Below are 23,137 nucleotides of genomic sequence, written 5' to 3' on the forward strand. Positions count from 1 at the left end.
TTGGACAAATGGCTTAAAGTAGTACTTAGATGACAACACAGTTTTTTATCCTTTTGTTCTTAATGTTACTTTCCCTTGTCATGCGGTAAGGCAATTTTTTGAACACCTGCTTCTCGATTCACGCATCGCTTCTCATGCATGCCTACTTCTCACTCTGATAACTATGATGTCGACATTTGAAGCAAGGTAACCAGTGTAGCCATTGTGATGCAAAAGAATACAAGAAAATTTCAAAGCACGAAATTTTGGGACATCTGAGAAGATAGAAGTTCCACTAGAGAAAATATATATAGAAAGAAAATTTACATGTACAAACACACCTAAACTTACAACAGAAAACAGCAGAAATCGCTAGTACTACAGGAACACAAAAACCCGACCTGTAATATAGAGCTCTTTACACCCTTTGTTTTAGCGATTCCAGCAAAAACACACGCTACAGCTTTTCTACCACAAAAACTAACAGAACTTCCTCTTGGCTACCTCCATCGGAATTATCAATACAGAATCAAGGCAGAGACCACCCTTCGTATGGGTGCAGTCGATCTGTATCATGGAGAACTTGATCTTTGTGGGGGAGTCAGAATTCGCCATGACAAAATCGCCAACATGATAATCGGTCCACTTCCCACGTATCTGGGATGTACCACCAGCTGTTCCATTGTTTTCAGGATCTTCAAGATAACGCTCGCATAGGGTGTGCTGACCATCAGAAGTAGAGAACTGGAATCTCACTGGCTTAAGATCCCAGCCGTGAACATGATCAAAGTTACAGTGACGCCGACCGAATCTTCTGGATGCACGACCCAGCTGAAGTCTGAAGTATAGGCCGTATGTCCCAGCTGGAAAATGGAACTCTAGCTCACCATGTACTTCAACCCACCAAATTTGCTGAAGATAAGCAACCGCATGGAACCTGCAATGGCGATCTCTCTTGTTAGGTGCCTTCCATAAAAGGACTGACTAAAGGCTGCAACATTAACTCAAAATGATGGTTGTGGATGGGATAACGTGGTAGAGGGCTCAGTTGACGACATTAGCCACAAAGAAAAAAAAAATTACATGGTCAGATTTAATACATCGTTGGTTAATCAAATCAGAATGATCCCCATGGCACAACTCAAAAAGATATTAAAAGAATCCATCTACTCCCTTATATGACAATCCTGTACAATTCTCTGAGAAAAAAAATTCATTTTAAGCACATCTTTTAATGCGATAATGTTAGCACATGCAAAAATATTGTTCAAGAAACTGCTGCAAACACATAGCAGCCACCAGCAGTGTAATCACAGAATATCAACAGATATAACAGTCGTCACAAAAAGAAGAAGAAGCTGCGAGCTGGCTATTTCATATAATTCTGCGAGGAATAAGCCTACGGCTGGCGGGCGCGCACAGAGAGAGAGAGAGAGAGAGAGAGAGAGAGAGAGAGAGAGAGAGAGAGAGAGCTGTGAGCTGGTTATTTCACGTCATTCTGTCAGAGGTAAGCCTTTTGGTTATAGTCAGGGAAATGACACTTGGACATGTCGGAGGTAAGCCTGCTTTCGACGAGAGTTGATAAAAGAAGAGCAATTTCATGTGCAGAAACAAGCATAAAGGGAATTGTAAAAACCAGGAATTGGATCTCAAATCGATTTACTTGACAAACCATTCTCATACAGCTATTGAAGCACATGGTATAGCTGAAGTACTTTTGCCGCAATCAATAAATGCAATATCACGTTTTCAAAACACAAAAGGATCAATATAGGAATCACCAAACCATAAAAAAACCTGGTTAGAGAGACAAGAACAGGTTTTCAAGCTCCCAGAGACCCCGAGTCCAATCAAAATCAGTAGAGGGAGAGAGGAAAGGAGGAGGGGTTAAGTGCTAACTATATATCACATCCAAAGAGAAATCAGAAATGTGTCATCATCAACCATTTAGCAGCAAGAAAAACCGCACCACAATTCAGCTCGGATCAACCGTCAAATCTCCAACAGCCAAAAAATTTTCTTGCCAAGAAGCAAACCATTACACTCATTCTGGTATGAAGGCTGAAAGAATATTCTCAAATGAACATCAAGAGATGGTCAACAGCATTTTCTTGGAAAAAGATGATACAATAAGCATAAACAGATACTCCAGATTGAAGAAATCATAACATAACTTAAACGCATCTAATACAAATTTCCACATTTTCATGGATCATCTAATTCTTCAGAGGTGGAACCAATTAAAAAGCTTTAGGTCACTAAGTATTTTTTTTAGCTAGTCGCTCCTGTCCTGAAAGAGGGTCTGAATCAAACACATACATCACTCAGACGGAAATAATTTTGAAGCCATGAGATTTGATTCAGATCCACACTGCTCCTAATATCCCATGCCAAGTTCCATAGAGTCCACCGGAATCAGTATCCAGATGTTATACAAGACAACAAAGAGAAAGAAAAAGGACATCATGCAATCGCAATGTAAAATGTACAAATTTCGATCCCCAATTATTGCAAGACAGAAACATTTCCTCAAAAAATAAACACATTTTTTTCTTCACCATGAATTTCATCTCAAGTATTCTCATGATTGTTTCTTCAAAATAAACATTTACAGTAATCACATAGCACATCTGCATATTTCTACTTCTCAACATGATTGAATGCGCTTGCAACATAAACCATGACAGAAAAAAACAACTAAAGTTGGTACAAAGGCTTAACATGAACACAGCGGCACAATTCCGCAGAGAATGGAAAACTCCGCAGAGAATGGAAAACCCACCTGGATTCCTCAGTAGGAATATAATTCCAATATCTACGATCGTCGATACCCGTTATCGACATGGCCTTTGAAGAGATAGACAAGCAGATTGCACCAGTTGTCTTCTCCACCCAGACTTCCTGAGCAAACCAAACAAGAATATTAACTCAAAATATCCTCCAGAAAAAGTAACCCCACTGTAAAAAATGGGAAAAAGAAAAGTGGGAAAAACCAACACCCAAGGAAAACAATCCCCCAAAATCCCAATTACAGAAGACGAGGAACTTTAGAACTGAATCAATAAAAGAAGAAAGAAAGCAGAGGAGAGAACCAACCTTAGTACCGCCATCGAAGGGGTTGGGGCGAGACAGGATGGCGTAAATCTCCTTCTTTGTACAGTTCCCCAAATTATCCCGGAACAATTTCGTCAACAGATACCGATAATTCGCCGGCAACTTCGACTCCCAAACGAAATCCGCCGACGCCGCGCCGCTGAACGACCGGCTCAGACGCGCCAGTCTGCAGATCTCCGGCGGACTCATGTACATGAACACGGAAGCGATGCAACTCTCGGGGATGTCACCCAAACCAGGCCATCGAGTTGATCCATCTCCTTCCGTCAAGCAAGAGAGGTTCGCACCCATAAAAAGAAGAGGGGAAAGGGGGGGGGGGGGGTGTTGATTAAAAACTAATCTCCTCGATCTACAAACCCGAATCTACCTTCTTCCACCCAAAATTCAACCCCAAACAGAAAAATAAAAGAAAAAAAAACTTTCCTCCGATTTACATTCTACCAAAACCCTGTTTTTTTTTACATTCGCATATACCAAGCCCGCAAATTAACAGAAAAAAGGGGAAATAACTCTAATTTCTTCTTCCCCTACTTTTTCTCTCAGATTCTGAAGCTAAATCAAGAAATCTCTATACGTCTTTCACATTCCTATACACATACCCATCATCGACAACCGAAACGAGACCCACATCCTATTTTACACACAAAAATTCATCCACAACGGTGAAAAAAAAAGAAATCCCAAACACACTTCTTCTCCACACACACAGAATTGTTCAACCACAAACAAGAGAGCACGAGAGCCTCCAATTCCTTCTCAACCACGCAGAAAAAATAAGTCCTCCGTCAAACTTTCCCTATACACAAACACCCATCAACAACAACCGAAACCAAACCGTAAATCTCTCGCCCACACGAAAATTCATCAACAAACGATGGAAATCGTTCAGCGAGAGAGAGCACGAGAGCACCAAATTCCCATTAAACACGCAGAAACGAAGTCGTATGTTTCCCTCGCCCGCACCTTCGTCTCCCCCAACCCCCGTCTGCGGATTCCTGCATGCCACAGGCGAGCCGGAGGGAGACGACGGAGGGGCAGTTTCGGAATTTCGAAAGACCGGGAAATCGTGGGCGAAGCAGGAGGAACGCTTCGTCTCTCTCTCTCTCTCTGGTAAGGGGCGGGGCATAATAAAAATACGCATATTTTTCACGTGGACGCCAAACATTTAGCTTTAATTAAAATACCCATCTATATTTTCTCAGTTTTCAAATACCCTCATTTCAGATTTTAACAACAGTAAATTTCAAAATGACCATCTTTGTTTTTTCTTTTTTTAAGACCCTTAGGGGTGTTTGTTAAAGTCCCACCGACGGGAGCTACATTACCTTGAAAAGGACACTTAGGAAGGAAAGTGTTTCCCCACTACATATTTCTCATGAAGATGTTTATTTCACTCTTCTTTCATATATTTCGTAAGAAAGAGCATGAAACAAACGTCCCCCTTAATCATGATATTTTGCAGGCCAACCATCCAGATATCTCATTGACCCCAATGGCCAAATCAAATCGGTTATACTATCTCGTAGTCATAGTCCCAACTGAACTATCTCAATCATCAAAATTGATGGCGTCGAATGAGATAGCTTCAAGGTTAGGTGGCACTATCAATCACAAAACGAAGGGTATTGGGTTCAAATTTTACAAGGGTTATCCCTCATCCTGCTCAAAACAAAACGGTACAAATTTATTAGTAAAAATCAAAGCCTTGTCTTCTGTTAATCTTTTTACTCAGGACAACAATAAAAATTTGGTGCGTTTTGGAGTAAAAAGTATGAAAAACTAAAATATGTAAACCAGCAAAATATTTAAACTAGTATGAACTGAGTTTTTTATAAGGTTTTTTGCAAATCTAACTCTGTAGATGCATTGGACATGATTCATTTGCTAAGAATTGACTATTGCTAAGAATCGACTATTGAATCATCGTAATCAGATCAAGAAATGTGATTTTGTATGCTTGAATACTTACTAAAATTTTGAACCATTGATTTTTAAGCTTTAAAAAATCCTTTTCACTCGGATGATTTAAGAGTGTTTCTATAAAATCAAGCAGCTAAATCGCATTAGTGCAGTAAAATTTTAGAAAAAAATAAAAAAAAACCCATTTACATATTTTGATGGTTTACCTATTCCAGTTACCCAAAAATATATTAATCATAAGGGAAAAGTTGTCGATGCATTCCTGTAGATTATAGACGTTCGTAATAAAACACTAAAGTCTGGTCCAAGCCAAAGCGTTTGCTGAAAGTTGGAAAAGTTCCGGGGAATATTAAAAAATATGAAAACTTTTGAGGGGCATGTAGAAAATTTCGTGAAGCTCTAGAAATTTTATCGAAATTACCCACGATCCAGAAAGGTAATTACGAGATTGGGATTATTGCCCGACCCCGACAAGAGCAGGTTTTTTACCAGAACGAACGAGTTTCGCGCCTGAGACTGTGGAGGACGACTGTCCTGATACGTATGATCAGGGGCATTATAGTCTTTTATGAATGCAAGCTGTCAACGCGACAGAATTACAACTCAATCGGCCAGGGCTGCAAAACGGATAGGATAAGTTCGAATAGTGGCTGATCCAAATTTAGATTCAAATTTTTGTGCAGTGGATCCGAACTTCAAACCCGAATCCTAACAAATTCCAATGATGTAACATGGAATTCAGGTTCAAAATACATAGGTGACACTGCGTCCAGTACTTCATATGTAAAAGATGCAGATGGATGAAGATTACATCCGAATTTGAACACATATCCAATATAAAACACTAATCCGATTATGATGTGAACCTAAAGCTGAACCCGATCTGAACATCCTTTTGGATGTTGTTTTATTGATCTCTATCCAGAAATAGAGTATCTGATTGGATTTGGGGGCCTGTCAAAACGTCAGATCTGTTTCTACTCTCACGACCCATCTTGGTTCACTCAAAGCCACTCAATTAACAAACATTTAATTTGGGGGTTCGTGTCCACGTTATATCCGGTTGAGAAAATAGAATCCCAAACCGACCCACATAATATATATAAGGCACCTTGGATGTCGTTCATCCCCATCAAAACATTGAATAGGCTCATTGTGAGCCGTTCATTTTATACCACTCCGATACCGTCCATCCAAAACACGAACGACATCGGGAAAAAGAGTGGGCACCATCCAAGAGATGGGCATATCATTCGTACGGGTTTTTAGATGCCGTTGAGCTTGAGATAAACGGCATAAAAAAGTGCTATAACGGTAATCCGTCAGAGCACACTCTGACCTGATCCTCTCCCTCAACTTTATTACCGGAGTTACTTTTCCGGATGGTTTTGCTTTGCCGGGTACCTCATTCAACGGCCTGTTGCTACCGTGAATATTGCCCGTACCTTCTTCCTCTTAAGCATGATGATGCTCTCTCTCATCTCACAACCATGCCGGATCACGGTCGCTATCATGTGACTTCACATTAATGTAGGCTGCATGGGGGGGGGGGGGGGGGGGGGCATAGATAGACTTTCCTGACAACCATCCATCTTGGTAGTTCTTGAGATGGATGGTAAGCATGGAGCACCGCTGCATAAAAAATGGCCTCTAATTTTTATAATTTTTAGGCATATCATCTTGCTCTAATTTTTTTCAACTTGTGTATCATTTCACAGGCTCATGGACCAACTCTTGAAGGCAATGTCACAAAAAATCGATTCAGTCGGAATTGAATCTACACTTTATCGAGTCAACATGGGGAGCAATTGATGCAGGAGTGGAGCGACACGTATTCAGGTTCACATGATTCATATTATTTTGGTTTGGATTGGATTTTTTTTAGGTTGTAATGGATATCGGATCTCAATGATTGAAATATATATTACATTTTAGTAGTTTTAGTAAAATTAAGATTTGCTTTCTTAATTAGGTGCTTATCTAGATAGGAAACCTGAGTCACTGAATTGAGATTGTAATATCTCATCTACTGAGATAAATTGACATTGAAGAGAGAGTTGAAATTGAAATCTAAAAATGTTATTTGTTTAGTTTATTTATATTATTTCTTACTTTTTGTTAATTTCTTGTAATTTCTCGTTATTTTCAACAATTTCATTAAATTTCTTACTTTCTCCTAGATAATCTCATAGCAGTTTGATTTTCTCGTAAATCCAGTATCAAAACCGAAATCCTAATCGAGTTTTCACATGTTGAGACTCAATCACAATTCTGATCAATTTGAGAACAATCTTGATCGGCTTGAAAATGCATGTAATAAAAGCATCGAGAGAACATTTTGGTGGGTCATTTAACCGATCTGATAGGGAATATGTAGCAACCATTGTGCAGCCATAATCAGTCCCATTGGAGGACAACGAGTCTCTAGTCGCCACACCATCGATGACTCTTTCTCCCTCTCTACCTCTCCTCGCACAAGAGGACTAAAGGGAAGGTGTCCTATCCGATCCTGCCCCTCCTGATTATCAGAGGAGGGGGACAAGGGTTTATCGCCCTCCTCCCTCGTATCTCTCATCCCCTCCTAGCCGAAAGGGGAGGCACCACCAATGCCGGCCCATCCGATAGCCTACCACCGAACGGGAGTTGCCAGCGGCCACCCAACCCATCGGCAAGAAGGGGCCCTCGATGGAAGACCCCCCAACAGGGGCGTAGCTAGGATTCATGTGTGTGTGTGTGGTGGTGGGGGTGGGGGTGGGGGGGGGGCAAACAGGGGTGTAGCAAAAAAAAAAAAATTGGTGTGATAGTCTGGGTTCGGGGGCATTTTTTTTGAGATAAAATAAAAAATGGCTACAATTATTAATAAAAATCTATTTCATATGGACAAATCAAACTATTTGCTGCAGTCAGGGCTGGACTGGGCTAAAAAAATGGATAAAAATCTATTTCATATGGAATCAGGGCTGGGCTAGGACTGGGCTTTTAAAAAAAAATAATTTTTTTAACTGTTTTGGGACGCAGGACTAGGCTACAGCCCAGTCCTGCTCCCCCCTAGCTACGCCTCTGTTCCCATGGTCAGTTCGGTATTGGAACTGGGTTCCATCCCAGTTCGTCAGCCAAGAACCTGGTTTTGGGTGTGTTGGTGCCATATTAGGCCTGGTTCTCACCGGTTCTGGGCACGATGGGTCTGATCTAGGGTGCTCAACCTCTAGAGTTTCAATTTTAAACCAAACTGTGTCATGACCAGACCCATATATATTTTGGATATAGATAAGAGTTAAACTAGACTTATCCTCCTCAAGTCTCGATCAAGTATCTGACCCAACCTATTCTGAGTTTGACGAATCAGTATATTCTCAATTCGATCGCGATTCAATCGAATCTTTACTAAGCCCGCTATCTTAATCTCCGAAACACAAGTTGGATCTCAAATCCATTCGTTCCAACTTTACCTATCTTGTCTTTTTACTATTTTGAAACTATATATATACAACAAAACACCAATTAGAACCATGTCACTCTTGCCTAAAGCCTTTATTGGAACCCATTACCTTTACCTTATACTCATGTTCATTCCAAAAATCCTTGGAACTAGCCTACATAAACAATATAACCTACGAATTTCACTCAGGTTCAAATCTAAACCTAATTGTTAAGCACGTGGGTCCAATTAAATATGTTTGGATCCAACATTGTTTTCAAATGAATCTTGCAAGTTTGGCCTATGTCGTACTTGAAGACACATTTCTGTCAGATCACCATTCATATATTACTTGGATATATTTTGGATTGGGCCCTACTAGGGCAAGAAGTCGAGCCATGTTTGCAAGAAGTTGGCTTGAACGATTATTTTCCTATGGGTAAAGCATAATTGAAAGAAGCACAAGCGAAATTAAGACTTGATAAGTCTTTTCCAACCTGAAGATAATGATGCAAGATCGAACCGGAGTCCAAATAGTTTATTGGATTCTTTGATAATCATATTATTTTAGTTTGAATATTTTCTTATTTTAGATCATTGCAATGATATCAGATCTCAATAATTGATTCATATCACATTTTAGTAGTTTAGTAAAATTAGGATTTGCTTTCTTGATTAGGTGCTTATCTAGATAGAAAACTTGAATAACTTGGGATTGTAATATATCATCTATATATAGATGAGATGAGCTGGCATTGAAGAGGGTGAGTTGATATTGAAATATAAAATTGTTATTTTTTAATTTATTTCTATCATTTTCTGCTTTCCATTAATTTCTTGCAATTTCTAGTTATTTTTCAGCAATTTTCTTGAAATTTTTTCTCCTAGATCATAGTAGTTCAATTTTCTCATAAATCCAATGACGAATTGACATAAAAAATACAAGAACCTCTTGAAATCGACTAATTTTTGGTCAAGTCAGCAGAATGAACTCAAATCCAGACAATTCAATCGTTATTGATTCAGTTAAATCACATACACACACACACACATATAAAGGAAAAGTGGTAGTCGCCTACCACCAGCCAGCCAAGATCAAACGGCCGTTTTCAGACCATTTTTCAAAAATCTGGACCTGCAGATGTGTTCAGTTTGGTCGATTCACTAGAAAATGATACTTGAATAATGTTTTTATAATAAAAAACATGATTTTTAAGGCTTGAATATTTATGAAAATCTTAAACCACTGATTTTTGAACCTTATAAAAACTTGAGTATCTGAATTGAATGATCTAAGAGTCGGTTCCTATAAAATCAAGCGTGTAGAATACATTTGTACACTTAAATTTAAAGAAAACATGAAAAAACCCTTCAAAAGCCTCTTAAGCTGGCAGTAAACTAGAAAAGTGGTAGGCAGCTCTCTCTCTCTCTCTCTCCATATATATATATATATATATATATATATATATATATATATATATATATATATATATATATATATATATATATATATATATATATATATATATATATATATATGGAAAGAGAGAGAGAGAGGTCGCCACAGTGCTTGAATGAGTTTTTTTTTTTCATAAAACTCGGCGCCCTATAGATCTGATTTACATGGTTTGGTTGCTGGGAATTGGATCTTGAATCCTCCAACTATGACATGTAAGCACGCTTTTAACAAACATTGTACAATTTAAGATATTTTTTCAGCTCATAAAATTGTGTATTTTTTTTGTCAGGAAACAAAATATACGAGTCGGTTCCAAGCATTTAGACTGTGCATGTTAAATCCATTTTTGAAGTCTGATTGTGTCGACACAACTCATGCCCATGATTTCTAGTTAGGATCTTAAAATACAAGTTATTTTGACTCAATCTAACCTTGTGGATGTGTTTAGCATGACCAATTTAGTGAGAATCAACCATTCGATCATGCCTTTTCAACAAAAAATCATGTTTTCTTGTGTTGAGAAAATTTAGTGTGTATAACTGTTGTTTTGTTGCATCATCCAGGAAACCTGCATACACAGCAATTCAAAAGTCGATTTCTAATATATGGAACATGCAGATAATATATATGAATTAAGAATATTTAACAGGAAAACAAAAAAAAATTGAAAAAAATAGGTTTTGCTAGGTCGATTGCAGTATATAGATAAAGCAAAATTGATCATTCTTAGAATAATCCTATCAGTAAACCATTCAACCCAATTCATCATTTTTTTGATTGATTCACTTAGTGAACCGATTTAAACAAGGTTTCAGGTCTTCAATGGGTACGAGGCAACACTCTTTTTTTTTTCGAGCTTTTTTGCAAATTGGTTACTGCCTTATAGCCTATTTACAACATGGTCATTGCATTATACCGATTTGTAAATTGGTCCCTGCCTTTTCACTAACCCTTGCAAATCAGTCAGGTTAACAGCTGTTTGTATTTTTGTCAGTAACTGTTAAAAGGGTAGAGAAATTGATGGCTCTGCCCTTACAGTAGGACCAATTTGCAAAAATGTGAATAAGGTAGAGATTAATTTGCAAAAATTTAATACACCAACAACTATTTGATGAAGGGCATTTTGAATACCAGTTAGCCACGGTCAGTGTTTGACTATGGTCAAACTAACATTTGTTATAGACGGACCAGTTTGTAGTAACGGTGAGAAAGGTTAGGATTGATTTGCAAATTGGCATTATAAGGCAGGAACTCTTTTGCAAATTGGATATAAGGCGAGGATCAATTTGCCAAAAAACCCTTTTTTTTTTTAGACCCCATCAATTATTTCAAGTTTTTCTCCGCCGTTAGAGTTCCACAATTGATCGAGAAAGCATGCAGATTCTGGGTGCTATTGTCAATGCCGTCCCACTTTTGCTACTGGACCAATGGTGGTATTGTTTTGTTGATGCCCAACATGGTAAGAATCGCTTTCGGTTTCTTGGTGGTCTCCTTTTACTTTTTGCTAAATGCCACAAATTGATGGCCTGTTCCTATCCTACTCTAGAACAAATTAGAACATGACAAGAATGAAGGAGAGGGAGAAACAATTTTTTTTTGAAAGGCAATCTGGGTTAGGTAGATCTCACCAGTTATTCAACTGTACCACTGAGTTTTGAACCTGCAACTTACCACAAGGAGACTTTGCACCGACAGCTCCTACCAACCACACAGAGACCCTCGGTGGAGGAAAACCCTCACAAGAACCAGATCACTTAATAGACCTGCTTTCAAATCCCGTGGGAGCATTTCTTTGACATTCATTGCCTATTTTCTTGATAGTTGACTAGCTGTCACTTTTGAGGGCTATTATTGGCTTGAGGTGGCTGTGAGGCCAGAGAGAAAAAGATGGTGATCGATTGAGATTTTGTATTAAGGCATAAATGGCAGATTCAGAAGCATTGAAAAGTGATTGTCTTCTGTTTCTGTGATGATGTTCAATGCTTGACAAGGTCGTTGTAAAAATCAAAGCCCACCATTAATGTTGTCTCACCACATATGAGTAATGACCGATTCTCACCCGCACAGTGTTGTCTTTTAGCTTGATTACGTAGAACCATCGAGTTTGGCGACGTTGGAGATCTTTGCTTGTGGCCTGCGTTTCAGCCACAGCCTGTGGTGGCCTTGTCGCGTTTCCAAACCAAACCAGTGCGGGCTGAAAGTTAAAAGAGATGTACCCCCCTTCTCTAACTAACGTCCAATATTCCATTATCACCAGACCTTGCACTTTCACTATTCATGGGTTGCTAGGTGAGCACAAAAAAAACAAGACGTATGAATTTGCTCTCTCTCTCTCTCTCTCTCTCTCTCTCTATATATATATATATATATATATATATATATATATATATATATATATATATATATATGTGGGTCACTTTGCAAATCAAACCATGTAGATGTATTTGGTAGGGTGAATTTGCTAGGAATCAACTGTTATATCATGTATTTTTTATAAAAAATACAATTTTTGAATGCTTGAATATTTATAAAGATTATGTGCCATTAGTATTAAAGTCTTAAAAAATATTATTTATGCATGAATGATTTAAGAGCTGGTTCTTATAAAACCAAGCATGTAGGTCACATCTGTATAGTTAGGTTAAAGAGAAAAAGAATAAAAAAATCCATAAAATTTGTGGTTCACATGGTAGTTCTCATATTCTATATTCTAGTGACTCTCTTGCGTGTATATATATATATATATATATATATATATATATATATATATATATATATATATATATATATATATATATATATATATATAGGTCACATCTGTATAGTTAGATTAAAGAGAAAAAGAATAAAAAAATCCATAAAATTTGTGGTTCACATGGTAGTTCTCATATTCTATATTCTAGTGACTCTCTTGCGTAGGTATATATATATATATATATCAAATCTGTTTGCACGTGTTTGTGTGTCTTAGTCTCTTTATGAGGTTCTCTTACTTATTCCTGAAAACATGCCTATCATAAGTAGATTGATCACCTACATCGCTACTTTCCAGCTCCTGAACGTGCTTAGGTGGAATTTGAAGGTTGGTGTGGAAAGCATAAATGATAATGGGTAAATTAGGCAAAAAGGTCTGACGTGAATTTGAAAAGTTTTAAATGTTTTATTGTGTGCAAATATATATAAAGTAAAATCTAATAATAAATTTTTAAAATGGTCTGGTTAAAAATGACATGATTAGATTCAATTCAATTCGAACTGATGTCAATTTTTTTTTAAACCGATTCATTTAGTAAAAAACAATTTTAACGACATTGACTCATTCCAATAACAGGTAACTTGAGAATGAGCCCACCATAGTAGTTCTTTTACTATTTAAAAACTGTTGAAGCCACTCACCTGTTTTCAGAAAAAAGAAAAAAAAAGAAAAGGATTTTGGTGATATTAGGGCGATTAGTTCCTCTTAGGTATTATGATTAATATTCTGTTTGCTCATTTACCACCAACTTAAAAAAAAAAGAAAAAAAAAAGTAGTTTAATATAGTGCAATCCAACGTGGCTCTCACAAAACACAGAAAGAAATTAAAGACTAATAAGAAGACGAGAAATACTAGTCATACACGTATACCCTAGTTCACACAAAAATCCTAGTCAGCACAGACGATGAGGTGGGAAGGATAAGATTGGACAGACACGTGAGATGAGTCATAAACACATGATTTGATTTGATTTGATGAATGCCATTCCCAATATTCACTAAAATATAGTAATCTTGACGTTTCTCCAACGTGAACGAGAAAAGCAGTCCACTGGTTTTTAGATGTCCGTACAAGCTGCCAACAGCTCTAGTCATCTCCACGTTAACATGAATGAGAGAGAGATCAACTGGGGCTCCGCTTGTATGGCAGGAGCAGCTAGTTCACGTTACCTTGTGATGGGACGTTGCAGGTACAATTGTATCACTGGTTGGGGTCTGCTTAAACCCAACTTGCCATTTAAAAAAGTGAATGAGAGAGAGAGAGAGAGAGACAGACTACTGATATGCATGAACCAAACGTTTCCACCATCAAGTTGCGTTTGTTAAAAGCAAACAGTTGAAGGCCCCCACAGATCTAAGTTTTTCAGTTGATGCATATCACACTGGTGCATTAGATATACTGTTAGAGATTAACAGGGTAATTTCTTGAAGATAGGGTGAAATGGTGAGGTTTAAGGCTATGGACAAAGAGAGAATGGCACTGGTATGCAATATCTTCTTGTAGAACTTCATAGCACTAGTTTGATTTCGGCATCTTCGCTTAGCGACACCATGACGATGATTAAACAAGTTCTTGGGGGTCTAGGACCTACAGCTCTTGTTCCTGCTAGTTTTATAATTAGATTCATGTATGATTTCACCAGGTTTTATTGCGTCTAGATATCAAAAGAATGTAATATTCTTCCTCGCAGAGGCACGAGCCTTTTAAGTTACCCAGTTCACGGCGAGAGTTCCTCTTAAGAAAATAAAAAAAACTAAAAAAAAGTTCTTAGATATCTAGCACAACTTGGGGGCACAAGCGTGGATTGCTTTTGAAAGGATAAACCTCCTGACTTATTTCCTTCACACGCAGATGTATAGTTTGTTTTGTAATTTGGTAGAGGTCTGGCCTCTGCTTGCTTATCGTTGAGAAAAAAACCGCCTTTCATTTCCTTCAAGCACATTTGTGCGTGTGTGCGCATAAGAAATCATGACAACACTAAACCAACGGGAGGCTCCGCTTGTCTGGCAGCTGCAGTTAGTGCACGTCACCTTGTGTTGGGAAGTTCCACATTTAAATCCCAAATGGTATGATTATATAATTGTGCCTAACCCCAGCGATTCTCTATATAAAAAAAAGCAATAGACCAAGAACACACTTGACTACGGAGGGTTAAGTGATCATGGAGAAAAAATTCACTCAATCAACTCACTTTGCTTACATGTTCAAGCAGTTAAAGAACCATCGGGATAATGTGAAAAATAATTGAGAAGTGTTGACATACCTTTCTAAACAAACTGGTTTAGATTGGGACCACATCTTACATACATACACTGTATTGACTGAATTTTGAGTCGAATTTGCAAAGGTATACTTGAAATATTTTTTTTATAGATGAAAAGTCTTGAATTTTAAGCTGATTTGTTATATATACAAGTTTTATGTTTTGTAGAAGTTTAAAGAAGGTGATAAATTTAGGTTGAAAGGACTTGAGTTTTTTAATGAATGTGATATTTTTTTTAGGAGGACCAATGCTATGGGTGAAGATACCTTGACCCCATCCGAAGTTCCTTCTCCAAGAGTGAAGGTTCCTACTACTAAAAGTAGCACTCGTACATAGGATTAAATGAACTCGAGAAAGAGGAGGACATTGCCAATGCTACTACTCTTACCACTAGTGTACTACTTATACGACCTCATAAGGAGTTGATGGAGCTATCAAATTTAGATGATGATGAAAACAACACATGTCATAAGAGGAGGTCTAATGCAAATCAGATGATTGACATCCGAAATGAAATATATGAGGCGATTATTAATTGACAAAATAATACAAAGTTCAACTTTATAGGTCAAGCAATCAAGCTTCTGGAGATGATGGAGGGTTTGGAGAGTCACAGTGCTCTTTACATATTTGGCTATAGACTCCTTAGTAACAAGGAGAAAACTGAAGTATTCCTGGCACTTTAGAGTGACAAACGTAGGTTTGTATGGTTGAAAAATGAATACGACAATCATTGATACATTGATTCATGGGTTTATAATAACTTTGATACTTTGATACTTTTATAGTTTGTGTTTATTATAACTTTGACACTTTGATGCTTTGATACTTTGATTTATGGTTCTTCACAATTATTAATATCTTTATGGTCTCTTTTATCTTATGGTTTGTATATGTTTATTATGGAGTGGTTTGTGTATGTTTAGTTGTGTGGTTGCAAGAGCATTGATATCTGTCTTCTGTATGCTTTATGAATATTTAATAATCATATCATATGTGTATGCATTTATTATTCATGTGAATGAACTTATCGTATTAATTGTAATAGGTGATTATAGATTCATATGAGAAAACATCACATGATGAGAGGTTTGAAGAAGATTTGTTAGTAGTTTCATCAATGGGTTCTGTAGCGACTTATTTTTTGAATTATATGATAAAAGAGTTTATGCACAACTCGTTTGTGGTATCCATCACGTGCATCATATACTTGGGGGCCACTAGCAACTTGCTTATGATATCATTCACATGATGAAGCATGTCTTCAAGAGACTGTAATTATTTTAGACACAATGACTTGTTGTGTGATAACAAAGAAGTCAGGGTGGAGGAACAATTATTTATATTCCTTATTGTTGTAGATTACAATGAGAGGAACAAAATAAAGCAACACATGTTGAGTCATTCAAGGGAAACCATTAGTCGACACTTCACTAATGTGTTGAATGCAATGATGACTTGGCTAGGAATATGATCGTTCCACCATCATTCGAGGAGACACCTAGTTATATTTCTAGGTCAACGAAATATATGTTGTATTTTCAGGTAATTTTTCATTCTTATTTTATAGTTTATATGTGATTGTCTCACCATGATTTGATCTAACACTTAAGATTTATTTGTGTATATTTCACATATTTTAGAATTGTGTCATAGCACTCGATGATACACAAATGCATGCCATTATACCAATGTATAAGCAAGTTACATATATAGGACATAAAGAGATATTCACCCAAAATGTTCTTGTAGCATGTGATTTTAACATGAATTTTATATTTATGCAAGCTAGGTGGGAGGAGATGGCAAATGATTCTCAGATTCTGAATAATGCAATCAATATGCAGAAATATAGATTTTATGGGCCCCTCATGGTAAGAGGTTCGGTCTTATAAGTATATAAAAAAATATGATTTGTCATATATCATACATGCAATTATAATTTATAATTTATTTTTGTAGGAAAGTATTACATTGTTGACTCTGGGTATCCCAACGTGCTCAATTTTTTAACACCATACAAAGGAGTTAAATATCATCTTTAAGATTATTAGAGACGGACCCCGACCATGAAAAAGAGGTTTACAATCACCTTCACTCATCCTTGCAGAATATCATAGAATGCACATTTGGGGTGTGGAAGAGTCGTTTTCCAATTCTACAACAAATGGCTCCATTTCCATATCGCAAGCATGCGCAGATTGTCATCGCAACTATGCTAATCCATAATTTCTTTAGAGAAACTGACTTAAGAGACTTGTGGTTCAACCAGTACGAGAACAATAAGGTCATACTCGACATAGATGAGAAGCTAGACCAATGTATATGGGAGGTCAAAGTGGACGTGTCTCCAATGAAGACATTGGAGATGCATAATATTAGAGAAGCAACATTGCAAATGAAATTGCTAGTGATAAAAGAATTGCTTGAGTTGTTTTTCCAGTTTTGTCTATTTTTTTATTTGTCTCTTATGATTTATTTTTTATGGACATGTAATAACTTTTATGGAACAATTTTGTATTAGCTTATTGATGAACTAATTATAGAGATATCTTGTTAATTTTGTTGTATTTTGTTAAACCCTTTCTTATAAACATTGCAGGTAGTATATAGTATTTGACGCACAATAGAACATGAAAGAATAGTTTTTTGCTATTGTGGTGCACGATCTCATTTGAATACGATAAAAAAGGGACAACACTAGAGTGGACAATTTTATGGGAGTGGACTATGGTGCGAAAATGAGTGCCACCCAAAATGCAAGTTTATTGAGCCGGTAGATGGTACTGGAGAAAGTAGTAGTTATATTTCATCCACTACTTCTAATATCGAGATTCAACATGCACATATATTGAAATCCCTTAAGTCAATAGTGAAGTTGCTGGAAGGAAAAATAGACACTTTATATATGAAGAGGGTGAAGATGATGAGTGAAAAAACACCAAAGTCTAAGAAATGTTTTATGATCTCTATTTGTCTCACACTTCTCATCATTTTTTTTATCTAGTTATATTAGATATATGTATTTATAGGAATTATATTTGATGTGGATCAATGTCAGAACCTTCATTGTCTTTATCATTTTTTATAGTCTTTTTTTATAATAGACAATCTTTATTTGCTTCCTGTACAATGCTTCTCATTAGTGAATTTACTCCATACTCATCTTGAAGCACTGAAGCATTTGCATTTGTAGGATTGCATTTGTATTAGTTGATTACTTCTCATATTATATCTTATTATAAACTGCTATAAAAAAATTAATTCTCTATTGGCATGTCGACCAATGTCAATCCCCAGCCTGAAAAAAGAAGGAAAAACTATTGACCATATGATTATGCATGCCATACATGTCCACTATATCAACATAAGTAAATTCAGATTATTTGCACAGTGCAAAAGAGTCCTTTAAGCACTACCAATATTTCATGATTTCTTTTGTATAATTTTTGGTGTTTTATGTTGCACATTCTCTTTTGATTGACCATATGGTTTCTTTTTGCACAAATGTTCTTCTTATTGCAGAAAACAAAGTCTTTGAAGTTGGTGGCTATGTAGTCAGATTGGAAGGACTTTATATATCTTTACAATTGCTTTTCTATTTTGAGTTTTGAAGTATTTATTGATTTTTCACTTGTGTGTTTTAGAAGCTAATCCTTGATGTAACCCAACCGTAAGCTCATCCATCACTATAGCAAATAGGAAAGGGCTTAAAGCAGATCCTTGATGTAACCCAACCGTTATAAGAAAATGTGCCGTGGTGTATGTTGTTTGCTGATGATATTGTTTTGATTGATGAGTCTAGAGTTGGGGTTAATGCTAAGTTAGAATTATGGAGACAGACATTGGAAGCAAGAAGTTTTAAGTTGAGTAAGAGTAAGACAGAATACATGGAATGTCGATTTAGTAAGCAACGAAGTAGTGATGGGAGTGTAGTGAAGCTTGGTGAGCACGAAATACCGGTGGATGATTCTTTCAAATATTTGGGATCTATCATTCAAAAGTATGGAGAAATTGATGGAGATGTAAATCATAGGATAAAGGTTGGGTGGATGAAATGGAAGAGTGCAACTGGAGTGTTGTGCGATCGTAGAATGCCATTGCGGTTGAAGGGACAGTTTTATAGGACGACTATTAGGCCCACTTTACTATATAGTACGAAATGTTGGGCTATCAAGAGACATCATATTCAAAAAATAAGTGTAGCTGAGATGCGTATGCTGAGATGGATGTGTGGAAATACAATAAAAGATAAGATTCAGAACGAGGAGATATGTAAGAAGGTAGGCGTTGCACCCATTGAAAATAAGATGAGAGAGAATCATTTACGGTGGTTTGGACATATTCGACGAAGGCCTAATGATGCTTCCGTTAGAAGGATGGAGAAATGAGAAAATATATTAGTTAAAAGAGGTCGGGGTAGGCCTAGGAAGACATGGATGGAGGTGATAAGAAAGGATATGAATGCTTTGAACCTCACCAAGGACATGGCATTGGATAGAAATGAATGGAGGAGAAGGATTCATGTGAAAGACCCATAATGATTTTCTTTGTTGGTTCATATCGCCGACCCCAATTGTTTTGGGATGAAGGCGTAGTTGTTGTTGTTGTGTTTTAGAAGCTAAAGTACTAAGCAACAACATTGCTGATTTGTAAGCCATTGTTCCTTGACTTTCTGTACAAGTCTGATAAGGGTGCCCACATGGACATTCATCCAGACGATACACTCAATCTTGGTGGAACTCATGATTCTTAGCTCTTAATGCTTTCAAGATCATTGGCTTGCCACAGTACTATGTTATGTGTGTTTATTATCATTGGTTTGTTTTCTGAGGGCAAAAAATTTTAAAACTTGATTGGAAGGGTACAATGATGATTTCTCATATGTGATTTCTAAATGTTATAGTTTTAGACTTGGGAATTTGTTTTCGTTTAGTATGTCATTTGTGTGTTTTAGAAGCTGAAGTACTAGGCAACGACATTGTTGATTTGTAAGCTATTGTTCCTTGACTTTTTGTACAAGTTTGATAAGGGTGCCCGCATGGACATTCATCCAGACCATACACTCAATCTTGGTGGAACTCATGATTCTTAGATCTTAATGCTTTCAAGATCATTGGCTTGCCATAATAATATGGTGTGTGTGTATATGTCTGTATGTGTTCATTATCATTGGTTTGTTCTCTGTGGGCAAAAGATTTTAAAACTTGATTGGAAGGGTACAATGATGATTTCTCATATGTGATTTCTGAATGTTATAGTTGTAGACTTGGGAATTTGTTTTCGTTTAGTATGTCATTCTCATTTGGATGATCCTTAGTCGTAAGTTTTGATAGTTAATTCAATAATGCAATTCTGATTATCAACTAAATATCATTGTTAACTTTAAGAATAGGAAATCTCATTATTATCTGCATGACAGGATGCAACATCCCTCACTACAAGAAACCTGTGGATTAGCGACGACCTAAATCCGTCGCTAATCCATCGCTAAACAGTTTAGCGACGGATTAGCGTTGGATTAGAGACAGATAGTTTTCATTGCGATTTTTTCGACGCTAAGTAGTGACAAAACTTATCCGTCGCTAATCTATCGCTAATTTGCGATGGATTAGCGACGGAAATGATCTATCGCGAGTCTGTCACTATTTTAAATTAGCGATGGATAATATCCGTCGTGAGTCCTTCGCTATTTTAAATTAGCGACGAATAATATCTGTCACTAATCCGTCGTTAAATTTAAAAAAAAAATTAAAAAAAAATTTTGCTCGCTGCCGGGAGGTATTCCGGCAGCAATAGGCTGGACTTGGAGCGATTCGTCGACGGCGACGGAGGAGGAGGACGACCCACCACTGGATCCCAACAAGTCGTACTCCCTCGACCCCAACATCTCCGATTGGGTCTCGCAGAGGTCGGAATGGACCGATCTTGTTGTTGACGGCCATGACGGAGATGAGGCCGGTGTCGGGGCAGATGACGTCGCAGAGGCGGTCGAGGAGGTCGTCAGAGCCAACGAGGAGGTAGGTGGCGTGGAAGCGACCTGCTCTCTGGCACGCTCGACCGCCTCGTCCGACTCCCAGTCGTAGAGGTGAGTGCGGGAATGGGGGTTGCCGAAGCGGCCAGTGAAGAAGGGCAACATCGCGTCCAGCACCCGCGGGTCCACCGGCGATGTTGCCTGCATGTCCAGATACAATGGCCGCCCCGCGATCCGCACGCCCTTCATCGAGATTCCTTCGCCCTCCTCTACTGCGTCGGAGTTGGGCGACGGCAGTCGCGACGGTCGACATCGTCCGGTGAGCCTTACTGCGGCAAGCATGAGGCTCGGCTTCATCGACCAGTGGGAGCACGAGGCTTTGTTTAAATCGAACATCAGCTTAAATTTCGAACGGGGGAGAGAGGGAAAATTTTGCGCCTTAGGTGGGATGATTTAAATCGAAAATTAGCGACGGAATTAGTGAAGAAATTTTTCCGTCGCTAATCCGTCGCTAATTAGCGACGATATAAATTCTCTCGCTAAATCCGTCGCTAATTTTCTACAGTTTTGTAGTGAAAATTTTTTGTTGTCGATCTGTCAATAATTAGCGACGGATTTGAGACGGAATTTATACCGTCGCTAATTTCAAAAATATTTCAAAGATTGGTGACGGATAATGTTCTCTCGCTAACTCCGTCGCTAATTTGCGATGGAAAAAATCCGTCGCAAAGATCCATCGCTAATAAGGGTTTTTCTTGTAGTGTCTTGCAGTTGCAGTTGCAATTTTGAAGCAGCAGCTTCACTCAAGGGTGTTCTTGGGTTGTGACAATCATTCTTTATCCAGGTAACTTTTAGTATTCTAACATGTACTTATTTGGCTTAATGTTTTCTATCAGAAAATATAATTGATTGCTTTTAAAGGGAATGCTTGCTCAGACTATTTCAATTCTTACAAAAATCAGAAAATGGAATTGATTAGAAAGAAGATATTGAGGAGGTGTTTTTGGCCTCCTTTACTGCCGACTTTGTTTCCTTTGCTCACTACTGCAAAACCAAGTTCAACAAAACTTTTCAAGGATTTACAGGTAAGATCAATCATTAATTGCACACTCTGTAGTTTTATTTGATATTTTCCTTTTGTACACTTGGTGTGTGTATCTTTTCTTCCTCTCCTGAAAGTAGTTATGCCACAACAAAACTCTGTGACATGCGGAATTTCCTTTATTAACTTGAAAATCGTGCCTATCAAATGAAGAGAAAATCTTGAAAAGAATCAGCATCTCAATAGTTGAACCTAATGTGCAGGTATCAGTGGCCCCCTTGGGAAGAGGTGAAATAACTCAAAAACGCGTGTTGAGCTTTGTTGAGAGCCAAAACCCTACTGTTGAGCGGCTTTGTTTGCAACCATAATGATCATCACTTGCCACCATTATTTTGAGCATATTCAAAAGGTTCAAACATGGATGTGATACTCCCTATACTTGATTATAATTTGATGCTTGTTGAATTATGAAATCTGGAAGTTCTAAATAATAAACTTTGTATGTTTATTTATGTTCCTATATACAGCTTCTGGTTGTTGATTTCATGTGAACCTGGTAATTTGGGGTGCGCTGTTACTGAGAAACAAGGAAAAAATGGGCACTAAAATCTAATGGGTGTCTTGCATAAGATGAGAACTGTGATTGAAAAACAAGAAAATTTGGGCACCAAAGCCTAGTGGTTGTCTTGAAAAACTTTCTTACAGATCCTAATAACCTGATCCAAAATTTGTTTTTTGCTAAGAAAACCATGTAGATCAACAATCCACAATGTGCCGAAATTTCACCCCTCAAAAAATCATGTTTTTGTGTCGAAAACATACAATCCAAAGGTTGGCCGGACTCATGACCCGACCTGACCCACCTCAAGTTGGGTTCAGGTTGGCTTGGGTGGGTTTAACCTATACCCGGCCCACCTTGAGTTGGGTTCAGGTTGGCCCGACCCGACCCACCTCCAATTGGGTTCAGGTTGGGCTGGGTAAGTTTAACCTATAACCCACCCAAACCTGACCCATTTTAGAAGGTTGTAGGTAAGTTGGTCCTTTACTACAAAAACAATGCTTTAGAAGACCTTAACTAATGTGACAAACATACCATTAATGTTTAAAAGCTCTTTAAAGTTACAGTTTCTAAAAAACTTCTTTATCCAGCGGATAAACTTCTAAACTGTGTCATCGACATAACTGACTTTTAGAGAAGTTCATCCACAATAT

At 37.6% G+C, this 23,137-nt stretch overlaps 1 protein-coding gene across 1 annotated transcript; it reads right to left on the bottom strand.

Annotated features, from left to right (window-relative positions):
• Window positions 1-243: 243 nt before the first annotated feature.
• Window positions 244-4,205, bottom strand: LOC149833022 (F-box protein PP2-A15-like). The gene is made up of 3 exons (XM_090014857.1): window positions 3,076-4,205; window positions 2,762-2,880; window positions 244-916 (listed from the first exon to the last, which is right to left on the bottom strand). The coding sequence occupies exons 1-3, from the start codon at window positions 3,382-3,384 to the stop codon at window positions 460-462; spliced, it is 885 nt and encodes a 294-aa protein (XP_089870983.1). The 5' UTR covers window positions 3,385-4,205; the 3' UTR covers window positions 244-459.
• Window positions 4,206-23,137: the final 18,932 nt, after the last annotated feature.

Source organism: Nuphar pumila, chromosome 7, assembly GCF_984573655.1.
Source record: "Nuphar pumila chromosome 7, dmNupPumi1.hap1.1, whole genome shotgun sequence".
NCBI classification, from domain to species: domain Eukaryota; kingdom Viridiplantae; phylum Streptophyta; class Magnoliopsida; order Nymphaeales; family Nymphaeaceae; genus Nuphar; species Nuphar pumila.